This window comes from Bison bison, unplaced genomic scaffold, assembly GCF_000754665.1.
Source record: "Bison bison bison isolate TAMUID 2011002044 unplaced genomic scaffold, Bison_UMD1.0 scf7180017864327, whole genome shotgun sequence".
Classification (NCBI taxonomy): Eukaryota; Metazoa; Chordata; class Mammalia; order Artiodactyla; family Bovidae; genus Bison; species Bison bison.
Genome location: NW_011494899.1, coordinates 1,564,506 through 1,577,658, shown reverse-complemented (window position 1 = coordinate 1,577,658; position 13,153 = coordinate 1,564,506). Strand labels below are relative to the sequence as shown.

The 13,153-nt window shown below is 47.1% G+C and overlaps 2 protein-coding genes across 5 annotated transcripts in view; one reads left to right on the top strand and one right to left on the bottom strand.

The window, feature by feature from the left end:
- The window catches only part of SYN3 (synapsin III), a 487,071-nt gene that overhangs the window by 312,912 nt on the left and 161,006 nt on the right, over positions 1 to 13,153 (bottom strand). The window lies entirely within an intron of this gene.
- Positions 1 to 13,153, top strand: part of TIMP3 (TIMP metallopeptidase inhibitor 3) — a 60,467-nt gene that overhangs the window by 36,884 nt on the left and 10,430 nt on the right. For both annotated transcript variants that reach the window (XM_010853358.1, XM_010853359.1), the window contains exon 3: positions 9,161 to 9,243. In XM_010853358.1, coding sequence (XP_010851660.1) covers positions 9,161 to 9,243 — 83 coding nt within the window. The remainder of the gene's footprint in view (positions 1 to 9,160; positions 9,244 to 13,153) is intronic.

Genomic DNA, 13,153 nt, shown 5'->3' with positions numbered 1-13,153 from the left:
GCTCCAGGCGAGCCAGCCGTGAGTTCAAGGACCAGCCAGTCCTGGGACTTTGCTCTTCCTGGGCCAAATGATCCTTATCTTTCCCCCAAGGTGGCCGTGGCCACTAGAAGAAACTGAGAATAGCTGACTTTACAAGTAGTTGGATTAGAAATGACATGTATTGATACCACGTCTAGGCATGTGCCCAGGTAGTGATTCTTAAATTTTGCCTTTAAGAAGTTTAAAATTGAGGTCACCATTTGAAACACGAAAGCAGGAGTGAGATGCAGATTTTGTTTGTGTTCCCTTTTCAGTAACTTCTAAATTCCAGGCAACCTGACCTTTCTGGGACTGTGTTCCTTTCCTCCCTCCTCTGGCCCCTTCATCTCACATACAACAGACGTCAGCAGGGGCCCCTTTGTGTTTCCTGGCCTGCTCATGCAGAAATCCAGTGCTTACAAGGTGAGGAGAGCTAGGACCCTGCCAGCCCCCTCCGCCCCTTGCCAAGAGTCCCAGGACAGGGCATCCACAGGACAGCCTTGCCTGGGGTGGAGGGCAGACCTCAGAACACAGGCAGGCACTGAGAAACAAGAGTCTGTGCAGAAAGAGGTTTTAATATCCTCTGGGTTTTAATAGCTTTCCCTGAGATGGAAACTTGGGTTGAATTGATTTGCAGCCCTCCAGATTTTTCTGACTGTGTGTGTGTGTGTGTGTATTCGGGTTTATTTTTAGCTGCAGGGGTTTATTTCTTGCCAAAAAAAAAAACCCTGCTTAAATAAAACCAAGATTAATATTTTTACTTAAAGGAAAGAGTTAGTCAGGACAGGCTTTGAACTGGAGACTCCCTATCTTGATTGGGAGTGCATCTGAACAGTCTGGCCTTGGCTTTGACATCAACAAAAAGGGCCTTTGAAATAGACAGAGAGAAGTGCCCTCGGGGGGCCAGGACAGGATACAGGAAAAGCCTATTTGTGAGACTTCTCTGAGGAGCATTCTTTTCCACATAGCCTGCCCTGCCTGCCCGCACCCCTCAAGTTCTCAGGGCCTTCTTCCCGGAAAGGTGGGACTCTGCTCACTCCCAGCTGTTTTTCTTAGGCTCTCCCCACCAAGTCTGGTCCAGGTTTCTATTATACTTCCTCTGGATTCAGATAAAGCAAACTGAGTCTCTTCTCCAGGAAATGAGCTAAGACCCAAATCAGATGCCACCTCTAGGGAGCTCCTGACGCCCTTCCCTGGGACAGGCTTTGCCCCTCTTTGGGGCATACTGGCTGTGTTTGCCAGGTTTGAATACCATTCACTTGTTTCCTGTCTTTCGTATTTCACAGTAACTCGGTTCCAAGTTCCTCCAGGGCTTCATTTATCTCCAGATCCCTGTGAACTTAGTACCATAAACTATTACTGGACAGATGTTTATCTGACCCTGTGAACTGGGGCCTGCCATTAGCCCCTTTTGATAGCATACGTATCCGAAAGACTTGGTCATTTGCCAGAACTTGCTCAGAGGAGCTTTATTGTTTTTCAAGTTGTCCTCCATGTGGGTGGCACTTCTAGCTTCATGTGCTCAGCAAATACATATTGGGGGCCTGCTATCTGCCGGGCTCTCTTCTGCTTGCTTGGGCTACAGTAGTTATAGAACAAAGACCCTGCCTGCTCATGAGGCTTACGTTCTAGTGGAGAGAGACAATCAATGAACACACAAGGTCTCTATAATGCGGCAGATGGGGGCTGGTGTGCTGAGCACAGTAAGGCTGGCCGGCAGATATATAGGGAATGCCTGGGGGAGGGATGTAGGGGGTCAGGGGAGGCCAGGAGGGGTGAAGGAGGGGGTCATGTGGCTACTGAAGGAAAAGTGCTCCAGCAGTGGTGCTGCAAAGGCAACGGCCTGGGAAGGGTGGCTTGTTTGGCGTGAAGGAAAGTAGGAAGGAGGTGGTGTGCTGGTGTGGAGACAGTTGCCACTTCCTGAGATGGGGAAGCTGATGGGAGGCCGAGGTGTGGGTGAGGGCTGTTAGGGCTCAGCTTTGGATGGGATGAATTTGAGATGTTGTCTTAGACTTCCAGGTATATTGGATATATAAGTCAAAGGTCATGGGACTTCTGGGTTGGAGGATGCAAAAATGTGGGAGCTGTCAGCTGTACAGCTGGTATGAATAGCACAGGCTGAATGTGAGTAAGAGGAGGGTGAAGAACCCTTTGCTGATTGGACTGAGTACCATGGAGGTCATGGGTGAGAGCAGTTTTGGTAGAGTTGGGGAGGGCCACGAGGTCATCATAAGAACTTTTTGAGCTTGGTAATCATCACACCAATGTATAAGGTTGGATAGGAAGCGTCCTGCCCCAGGTCACATAGAGATAGGGCAACAACTTCATCCAGGTGCCATGTGCTCTGCGCACGTTCATTCCAGTGTATCATGGTCACTTCCATAGGGCTTTCCTGATCTGACATTTCAGCTTCTGAGTTTTTCCAGAGGGGCTTTTGGAGTTTGGGGTGGCCATGACAAACAGACCGGGAACCAGAAGGATTCAGGTAGGGTGGATCCCATAGGCCTCTTCCTCCCACCCTTAATTCCTAAGGCCCTTTCCTCAAACAAGGACATCATCAAAGTGTCATCAATGTGTCCCCGAAGAGGCAGCAGATAATTGAAGAGGTGCTTGAAAAGGCCACGGGAGGTGGATGCTAAAGACCCTCAGTAGATGAGGAAAGGCTGAATTAAAGGAATCTTTTGGGTCCCTGGTTGTCTCCCTCTGGTTAGTGCATCTGAGAATCTACAGGCCCTTACCACCAGCAACACAGCCATAAATCATCTGTTTAGCTTCAGGGTTACAGAGTGCCTCTTTACATGTGCATTGCCTCACCTAATTAATCACTCTGATTAACCTCAGGCTCATAGTGTTGTGAGAAACCTCATGGATCAGTAGGTTTTGTGGTTTTTAAGTTTTTTTTTTTCTTTTTCCCTGAAAGCCTTGCTGGGGAGCACAGGGTGCTTAACAGATGATACTCTGTTATACTGCTGATAGTGATTACTTGTGGATTCTTGTTACTAATCAGAGGACATGTGTGTCAGTGATTGGAAAGGAAGTGGGTAGTCAGAGGATGTGGGGGTCAGAGGGGATTATAAAGGGGTTACTCCTCCTAGAGACAGTCTTCTCTGATTCTTAGCAGCACTGACAGTGGGGGGTGGGGAGGAGGTGCAGAAAAAGTACAAACTCTTTTACAGTCAGTACAAATCTCATGGAAAAGATTGGAGCCAGTCTGCTTTCTTGGGGGCCTACCAAGTTTTACCCCCACTGGGACGCAAAACTGTTTTCAGGGTATTTGATTTTCTTTTCCATTGTTGGAAGATGGGGACCATAATAGTCACCTCATAGGGTTGCCATGAGGATAGAGTGAGATACCATGTACACACTGCTTGGCACATCAGAGGGGTTCCATGCGTGGTAGTTGTCACCTTCCCTCTTCCCTAGACTTACTGATGTGATGCAAAGAACGGCAAGGAACTGACGGTTAATTAGTGGAAAGGCAGCTGGAGAAGTGAGAGAGCCTGATGCTGCCCTACTTGCAGAGGCTGAAATGCAGGCTGTCCATGATGCGTAGGAAGTGAGAATTGCTTGGTGGCTGAGCCAGGTGGGCTATAGAATCTCTTGCTTACTGCCTTTATTGTGAGTACTCTGACCTCAGAAAGGACTTTTCCTCTGTCACCCTGTTGAGAATGACAACTGGCAAATAAACATCAGGTGACCATTAGACAAGCTGGATTGCAGACATCCCCCCTTCCTGATTTCTAGAGTGCTTCCATGGGAGTGGGCATCATTTTAAAACTCCTAGACCCCTCTCTTCCTTTAAGTCCAGACCCAAGAGATGGGTGATCCCAGGGTCCATGCTTTTGTACCTACCTAGGTCCTGCCTGCTGCTGTCAGGACAGCCCTTCTCTGGGGTTGACATTAATAGTGATTTCTGCTTTTGCAGAAGTTCATTCTGTCTTCTGGCCAGATGTGGCTTAGTTATTCTTGCTGCTGTCCTAAAGACTGTACATTAAGCCAGCAAAAGGGCCTTTGAGAGACAGGTATGAGGCAGAATGTGTGTGTGTGTCAGAGGTAGTATCTCACCCACTAGACCACGAGATGGCTTAATCAACTCCTACATCACGGAGAGGCTCTGTACTGCTCTTGACAGGATACTAAAAGATAGGCAGAATCTAAGGTCTTCCCTTGGTATGTATTAATTCAGGTAAGGGATCCTTGCTCTCAAACTTAGCCAAATTCCAAACAGTTTGGAGCAGAAAGGTCTGGATTTGATTGAAGATGGTTGGATAGGAGGTGGAAGGAAGAGGACAGGAGGTAGGGCCAGCTCATGGCCTCTTTCTGAATCTCTGAATATGCTGATGAACAGCAGATGTGCACTTTCAGGACACACCAGCAAGCTGGATTGGAAGCAGAACCCTGTTGGCATCAAAATTGGTTTTCATTTAAAATTTAGGCTGCTTGTGGTCTATATTACCATGGATGGGTGGGAGCAGGAAGCATACAATTATTTCTGGAAGGGATGTGCCTTGTTTTGCTTGTTTGTGTAAGCGCTTATTATTCATACCCCAATAAATAAAAAAATTATTTAAAGGAAATAAAGATAATTCTATAGAGATATATGTTTGTACCTGGATCCTAAGATGTATTATATATTCATGAGGGCCCAACATACATTTGGGCTTCCCCAATGGCTCAGTGGGTAAAAGAATCAACCTACAATGAAGGAGACACAAGAGACAAGAGTTCGATTCCTGGGTCAGGAAGATTCCCTGGAGCAGGAAATGGTGGCAACCCACTCTAGTATTCTTGCCTGAAAATCGCATGGACAGAGGAGCTGGTGGGCTATAGTCCATGCGGTTGCAAAGAGACTTAGCACTCACAAGCACATACATTTAAATATCTATATGCCAATGGTATAAGTACATATAGCCTGGTCAATTTCTTATCTGCTTTTAAACTATTTCTTTTGAACTCCATATACTCAGAAACCCAGGAGTATAAAAGGCCCCCAAGACTGAGATTTCAGGCTACACCTCACTCCCACTTCTCTGACTGGTGTTAGTCATGAAATTTTAATGTTGTCTTCCTGCTAGAAGGTTCTTGCTGGAGGTGGGAAACGGGACTTCTATTTCTTGTTGTCAACTCCAACAGTACCCAACCCATTTTCCCGGATGCCTATCCAGTTCACACCCATGTAGCTTCAGTTGGCGGAGGACACTGGGGAGACAATGTGGGGGCTGCTGCCCAGCAAGGAGGAGAATAAGAAGACCTGTGTCCAGCCAACCCCATCTGTGCAGCTGGCTTCCAGCCGCCACATCAAGGTGGTGGGAATGGTCAGACCTGCTGCCAACTTCAAGTTTGGAAACTGTTTTCTGTTGTTGCTGAACCGTGACCTGCACCTCCCCTGTCCACTCTGGTCCCCAGGCCAACAAATGCCTTGGGGGCATCCTGATTGCCAAACAGGAAAGTACAAAATAGCACACAATTTGAATTGCAGAGGAAAAACCGAAGCAAATAAAGACATATTAATTCACTGACCAAATAGGCGGATTTGGTGTTGGCCAGTGATTTTACTTTGGACGGACTTTGCAGATCTATTTGTGAGAGCAGAATGTTATTTCAGTTCAGTTTAATGCAATTTTATTTTTGTATGGAAAACACTTGGTGTGGCCTCTGTGCTTGGTCATCCCTGCCTCAGTCTTTCTGGACCAGGACCATGGGATCTTGTTTGATCCTGGGAGGTCCCTCTTGGGTTACATATGGATGATGAGATGAGATAGGCACCTGTGATAGAGTTGGTGCCCCAGGCTTAAAATCACCTGTTAAGCTTTGTTCTGACCAGTTAATGTCTGTTCCCCCACCTCTCAATGAAATTTTACAAGACTAGAGTATTTTGATGAGCTTGTCTTTCTCCTCGTCCTAAGGAGAAGCCCCAGGCCTTAGCTTACAGTGCATGTTAGAAGCCTAAAGATGCTCAGGATGGTCACATCACAGAAGTCATGATAGTGGCAGAAATACTAATAATAGTGACGGCAAACACATAGGGTTTGGGATGAGCCACAAACTGTCGTTGGTGTTTGTACTACTTAACCTTCATAGCAACTTTATGAGATATGGTCACAGATTAGGAAACAAAGGCACAGAGAGGCATAGTAACTTTCCTAAGGTCACACAGCATCGGGGCTGGGATTCAGACCCAGGCAGTCAGGTTCCAGAGACCAGGCTCTTAAATGCTATGTCATGCTGCTCTTCACTAGTATTAAGTACATCACTTAGAAGCCATGTGAGGGGCACTGGGCCAAGACAGTCAGATTTAGGAAGAAGGAGCTCTGGGGATACAAGGATTTGCCTGAGGCTGTACATAATGGAGCTCAAACGTAAATGTGGCTTCCCGATTACAGAAACTTACTTTCCCCTGAACTATTCTCAGATGAAAGATTCTAAGCTCAGACCATGTCAGGGATAAGGAAGGAACTGGCTCCCTGTGCATGCAGAAGCTTCCAGAAGTAGCGAGCTTTATACAGGTCTGCTTATGACATGTTATGTCTAAACGAAGGCAAGCCATTTTTGAGCCAGGAAAGCGTAGATGTTACTATTTAAAGGAATCCCTTCTGCTTTTTTTCTTCCCAAGCCAATGGCTCACTCCTTCATTTACCTTCTGTATTAATGAAGCAGCAGAAGATGCAGCCAAATCAATTCAGGAAGAATCAATAGGAAAGTCCTGGCAAAGATGCCTTCTGCCCAACAGTTAAGCTGTTACAACCTGCCTGTGGGAGTTAATGTAGAGGAAATAGTCCCTGGGGCCTCTGGGAGGATGGCTTCCTGCCAAGGATGCTGTTTCAAAGCTGGACACAAAGGTGGAGGCAGAATCTTTAGGGAGCTTGGCCTGGGATCTCGCCAAGCTGTCTTTTTTTACAGCACACTTGGAAACAATCACTTGCCTCTTTCACACCGAGCTGCCTTGGCTAAATTGCTAAACTTGCCAATAGGTTCCATGTTTTGCCATCCCTGGCAGCTAAGGTTTGGAGGGGCCCTTGAATCATCTGGGGCCTGACTTCATGTCTGACTAGGAGAGTAGACTCTAAGCTCATCTGGGGAGAAACAGGATAGGATTCAGCTGGAGTAGGGGAATAGATGATGGACTGAGAAACACACTGGGACATCCAAAATGGGGAAGGATAACAGATTTACCAGAGTAGGCAGGTGTGTGTGTGTGTGTGTGTGTGTGTGTGTGCGTACGTGTGTGTACGTGTGTGTGTGTGCGAGTGTCTGTGTGTGTGTAAAGGGTAACTTATTTGACAAACATTTATTGAGCATACTCTTTTTTGGGCTAAATGCAACCTGAGGTAAAAAAGAGTGATAAGATCCTAGAACTGAAAGAGTTCAATCTGTAATTCAAACATGGCTACTATAAATGCATAAATCCATTCCATTCTGGTTAAGGTCCTTCCCTGGTAGCTCAGAGAGTAAAGAGTCTGCCTGCAATGCAGGAGACACAGGTTCGATCCCTGGGTCAGGAAGATACCCTGGAGCAGGAAATGCAACCCACTTCAGTATTCTTGCCTGGAAAATCCCATGGACGGAGGAGCCTGACAGGCTACAGTCCATGGGGTTGCACAGAGTCAAACATGACTGAGCAGTTAACTCAATGAGAGAATCCAGCTCCCTTTGATGGAGACACTCTCTGCCGCTATGATGGCATCACCTCGATCTCCCTGACTTTGTTGCTAGATCTCGTTATTAGACAATTTTTTCTTTGGCTGAGTCAATGAATGCAACTTCTTTGCAGTTTCCGAGTTCAGTCTTTAAGATCTATAAGACAACTGTTAGGTGCTTCTTCTTCACATATTATAGAAAAAGAAGCCTCTTATAATCTCCAAGACAATCCCTCTATTCTCTGTGTTCTTACTGCATATAGTAAATGCCTGTTTTAAAGTCTCTGTCATACTGGATCTCTCTAATTCTTTTTATATTCGTAATCAACTAATATTTACTGAGCAACTCCCTTCAACCAGATGTTGTAATAAGAAATTTCATAAAATGTTTTGTTTAATCCTCATTCCAATTCCCAATCCTCATTCCCTGACATAGGTGGTACATTCTCTTTACAGATAAAACAATTGAAGTTCAGAAAGAGGAAGTGGTTACATCTCTCTGTTTCTGTATCTGTGGAAAGTGGATGTTAATACTGACCTTGTAAGGCAGTTGTGAAGAGTAAATAAGTAAAATGTACTTTTGCACATAGAAGGTGTGTGATAAATGGGACCTATTTTTTTTCTAGTAACAATCCTTCCATGGTCAGCCTATTTCATTTTGCCAGTGATGATGATAATGATGATGACAGTAATAACATTTACCTAATGCACACTCCGTCCAAGACATAGTGCCCAGAGTTTCACAGGCATTACTTGCCTAATCGATTCAGGTAACTGGTAACATTATTATCCTGTTTTATAGAAGAAGTCAGAGGCCAGAAACAAAGGTACTTGTCCACAATCATAATAACCATAAAGAATAGGGCTGGGATGGGGAAAGTTCAGTTGGCTCCTAAGCCCCTGCTCCCAACTGCTTCTTCCTCTACCACACCCTCACTGAGCCGCCATCCCATGCCATCTAACTGCGGGGTACCAAGGGCCCTATCACAGTACCAACTGGGGCATGGAGGGAAACTGGGGTGCATCACAACTCTGTGGATGTACCAGGATGTGGCAAAACGTAGGCATGCAAAGGAAGTCCCAAATGAGCAAGAACTCAGAAAGGGGTCTGAGAGACCACGGGATTATCAGAGGTGCAATGAGGAGAGGGCAGGAAGCACTGACAGGAGAAGATTTTGGATTATGGTGAAAGCATAGAGTCACTCCTTCAGGGATGACTGCAGCCTAGAAATTTCTGGACAGCAATTATGAACATTTAGGGAAATTAGCTCCAAAGATGTCTGCTTCCCTTTTCTCCTCCACTTCTCCCTGCCCCCTACTCCCCCATCCCAGGGTTTCTTATCTGAATTCTTGCTCTTATAAACACAATCATCTATTCCAGTTGCCTCACTATTACTAAGAAAGCAATTCCAGGCACACGGCAGGTAGATGCCTGCTCTGAGATGTGGTCCCTCATATGGTTCAGGCCTCCCTAACCTCCCTGTTTATCTTGCCTTTTTCTCCAGTGATCCGAGCCAAGGTGGTAGGGAAGAAACTGCTGAAGGAGGGGCCCTTTGGCACGATGGTCTACACCATCAAGCAGATGAAGGTGAGTGATAGCCCAATTCCAGGCTCAGGAGGGTTTGGGGGTGGGCAGAGGGCAAGGTTTCTGTCAGAGAGTCTTGGCCAGTGGAGGCAACTGGAACTGGACTTAGAGAGTGTGTTTGCTTGGTATCTGATCCCCAGCCATAGCCCCTCTACCTGGCAGGAGAGGGTGTAGATGAGGCAGCAGAAGGGGAAGGGTGGTGGTGGTGGTGGCTGTTTCATCCCAGAGCCAGGGCAGGTGGAGTCCTTCAGAGGCAGCTGTTAAGAAGCTGGGCTCTGAAACCAGACAGCAGACAGTCCTGTTATCTAGTTACTACGAGCTATTGGCTAAGTCACTGCCCCTCCCTGGGCCTCAGTCTTTCTATCTATAAAATGGGGGCACGTAGGAATGTTGACTAGATGGTCTCTATGGGTTCATCTGAGGTTTGATTTTTTAGGAATAAACAATGCCTACTTTTAAGCAGTCACTAAGATTATAACCTATGTTTGACCTCTTAAAACTTTACATTGAACTTATATCACAGGAACCTCAAGCCAAAGTAGGAACTGCACCCTTTCCCTATTTTCCTGGGTTTAATTGTATTCTCACATCCCAGTAGTTAGCATCATCTACTAAGCATATTCATGTAACTGAGCATATTTGTGAGCACATTAGCATTAGGAAACACATTCAGGAAGCATGCCTTCAGGAAAAGCACATCAGATTCTAAACCTAGGGAGCCCGCCTCCTAGTCTCAGCTCCATCCTCCACTGAGCTCACTTGCTTTAGAACTGTCCCCTTTCCTGGGCTCAGTTTTGCCATCTGTTAATGGACTCAATGGACGTGACTTTGAGTGAACTCTGGGAGATGGTAATGGACAGGGAGGCCGGGCATGCTGCGATTCATGGGGTCGCAAAGAGTTGGACACGACTGAGTGACTGAACTGAACTGAACTGAATGGTACTTTGCCAACAAAGGTCCATCTAGTCAAGGCTATGGTTTTTCCTGTGGTCATGTATGGATGTGAAAGTTGGACTGTGAAGAAAGCTGAGAACCAAAGAACTGATGCTTTTGAACTGTGGTATAGGAGAAGACTCTTGAGAGTCCCTTGGACTGCAAGGAAATCCAACCAGTCCATTCTGAAGGAGACCAGCCCTGGGTGTTCTTTGGAAGGAATGATGCTAAAGCTGAAACTCCAGTACTTTGGCCACCTCATGCGAAGAGTTGACTCATTGGAAAAGACTCTGATGCTGGGAGGGATTAGGGGCAGGAGGAGAAGGGGATGACAGAGGATGAGATGGCTGGATGGCATCACCAACTCAATGGACATGAGTTTGAGTGAACTCCGGGAGTTGGTGATGGACAGGGAGGCCTGGCGTGCTGCGATTCATGGGGTCACAAAGAGTCGGACATGACTGAGCGACTGAACTGAACTAAACTGAATGGTGTGGGGTTGGACTTGGCACTCCTAAGAGCCCTCCTGGCTTAGGCATTTCAGGATTCTAAGTGCCCTGGGACATGGACTGTGTTGCTTCTAAGCAGGAGCTAGTTTGGGTGCTTTGGCACAGAGGACTGGGGCTCTACCCTGAACAGCTTGGCAGCTGGCCCATCATCCCTCCCCCTCACTTTTTAAGCACCTCCTTGCATGCAGCACTCTGTGCCAGGAACTCTGGAGGCCACAAGGGAGATGCGGTCCCTATGTTTAAGAACTATAGTCAGGAGTTTGAGATGGGGTGTGCCCAGGTCCCAGTGGACTGCCAGCCTGGGTACAACTCAGTGCTCATATTTGCATTCCCAGCAATTAGAGTGGGACCAATAGGGACTCAGTAAATTCTTGTCCACATAATGAGGGAATGAGGGTGAGACCCACTAGCCTGAAACCCTGCAGAGGAAACAATCCGTGGGTAGGACTGAGAAGTAGGGAGAGACACAGCCATGGGTGGTACCCAGCCATCTCGGAGGCAGACCTCCAGGCCTCATAATTCCTGCGTCCTGAAGCCCGAGGTTAGATGTACTGAGTTTGCGGAACCTGTTGCTTTGGATTCAATTTTGGAAACATCCACAGCCTTCTGGTTATGTAATGTCCAGAGTCAGGCCTGGATGGCTGCCCTTGGCTGCCCAAGCCTGGTCATGGGACCAGCTTATGTCTTCAGACAGCCATGGGGAAAGAAGAGTGGGTGGAGGGGGAACCAACAAGAGCAGTAACAACCCCAAAACCCACTGTGTAACCACTGGCAGCTGGCAAGCAGATGCAAAAGCAGATTAGACAAAGGCAGAGGTTCAGGAGATACAATCCCTGTCTGCTCTGAAACAGCCCTTCACATTATGAGAGACGCTCTGCAGCTAGCAGAGCACTGGGAGGGGAAGAGCTGGGGGCAGCAGTTCCTAAGCTTGCCCAGCTCCTCTCCTTCCTTCATGGCCTGGATGCCAGGGTCACCAGAGGCCTTGCTGTGGGTACAATGTCCTGTTCCTGCCTCACTGAGGTAAGAACAGCCCCTGGGCGTCATTTAGAGGCCAAATGATACTTGCTCACCTATCTGCTTCAGGGAAAAAAAAACCCATTCCCAAGATGCTGGTCTTATGCTGTTCATTCACCATCTTTCACCCAGGTCATGGATCAGAGTGCTGGGCATTAGAAAATAAAATTCCCTGTCTTATTTGTGACAGAGGCTCAAAGGGAAATGAGTTGCCCAGAATCACACATTTCATTAAAGGCAAATCTAGTTCCAAAGCTGAGGTGTCAGGACTCCTTCCCAACCCTGGGTGTTCTTTACATGACTCCCCAAAATCTCCCTGAAATCCTACTTCGATCATCAGCCACCATCCAGTACCTTTGTTAACTCTGTCCCTGCTACCAGCCCACTATTGGATAAACCATAGAATTGGTCATTGCCCTTCTATCCAGAGAGGCCACTGGATTCTGCTGGTCTCCAGGTACCGGTAGGCTAGTCTGAGATGGTGCAGGGCAGGGGAGCAGGAGTAGGCCTTCCTCCCCTCTCTCACTTCCTTTCTCTCTTCCTCCCTGCCCTCTCTGTGCTTTGCACTGTGCTTTTCTGAGCTGAGGATACAAAGATAATTGTTATAATGAACACAAGGCTCCATACAAGTAACAATGAAAGAACATTTACTATGTACCATGCATCCTGATAAGCCTTTGCATGGGTCAGTCCTCACAACAACTCGATGAAACAGATAAACATTATCCTCTATTTTACAGGTGAGACTTGAAAGCTTATACAACTGTCAAGATCATTTAGTTAGAAACTGGTGACTAGAGTGAAATTAGAGTTTTTGCCTACAAGATTACAGAGCAGCAGGCTGATTTACCCTTCCCGCCCACTTTGGGGGCTCCCCGGCAACACTCCATTTGTATCTAATTCCCCTAGAAACAAAAGGAGGTTAGCTTGGGTTTGTGGGTTTGTCATCCAGCAGTGTTGGAGAAGGCAATGGCACCCCACTCCAGTACTCTTGCCTGGAAAATCCCATAAATGTAGGAGCCTGGTAGGCTACAGTCCATGGGGTTGCGAAGAGTTGGACACGACTGAGCGACTTCACTTTCACTTTTCACTTTCATGCACTGGAGAAGGAAATGGCAACCCACTACAGTGTTCTTGCCTGGAGAATGCCAGGGATGGCGGAGCCTGGTGGGCTGCCGTCTATGGGGTCGCACAGAGTCACAGACAACTGAAGCGAGTTAGCAGCAGCAGCATCCAGCAGTGTAGCTCTTGACTTGCAAAGGGTGTATGGAAAAAATCTTTGTAGGAAGAAAGGGGAAGAGGCCTGGGAGGGGAGCCTGCAGGAGTTTTGGCACGGGTCCCTGGGCGCTTTGTTCTAGAGGATTAGAGTCTACCCAGAGAGTCCGCTGGGGAAAGCAAGGACTCCCTTAAAGCACAGCTAAAGGAACTCAGAAGACGTGAGAATTTGAGCTGCACTA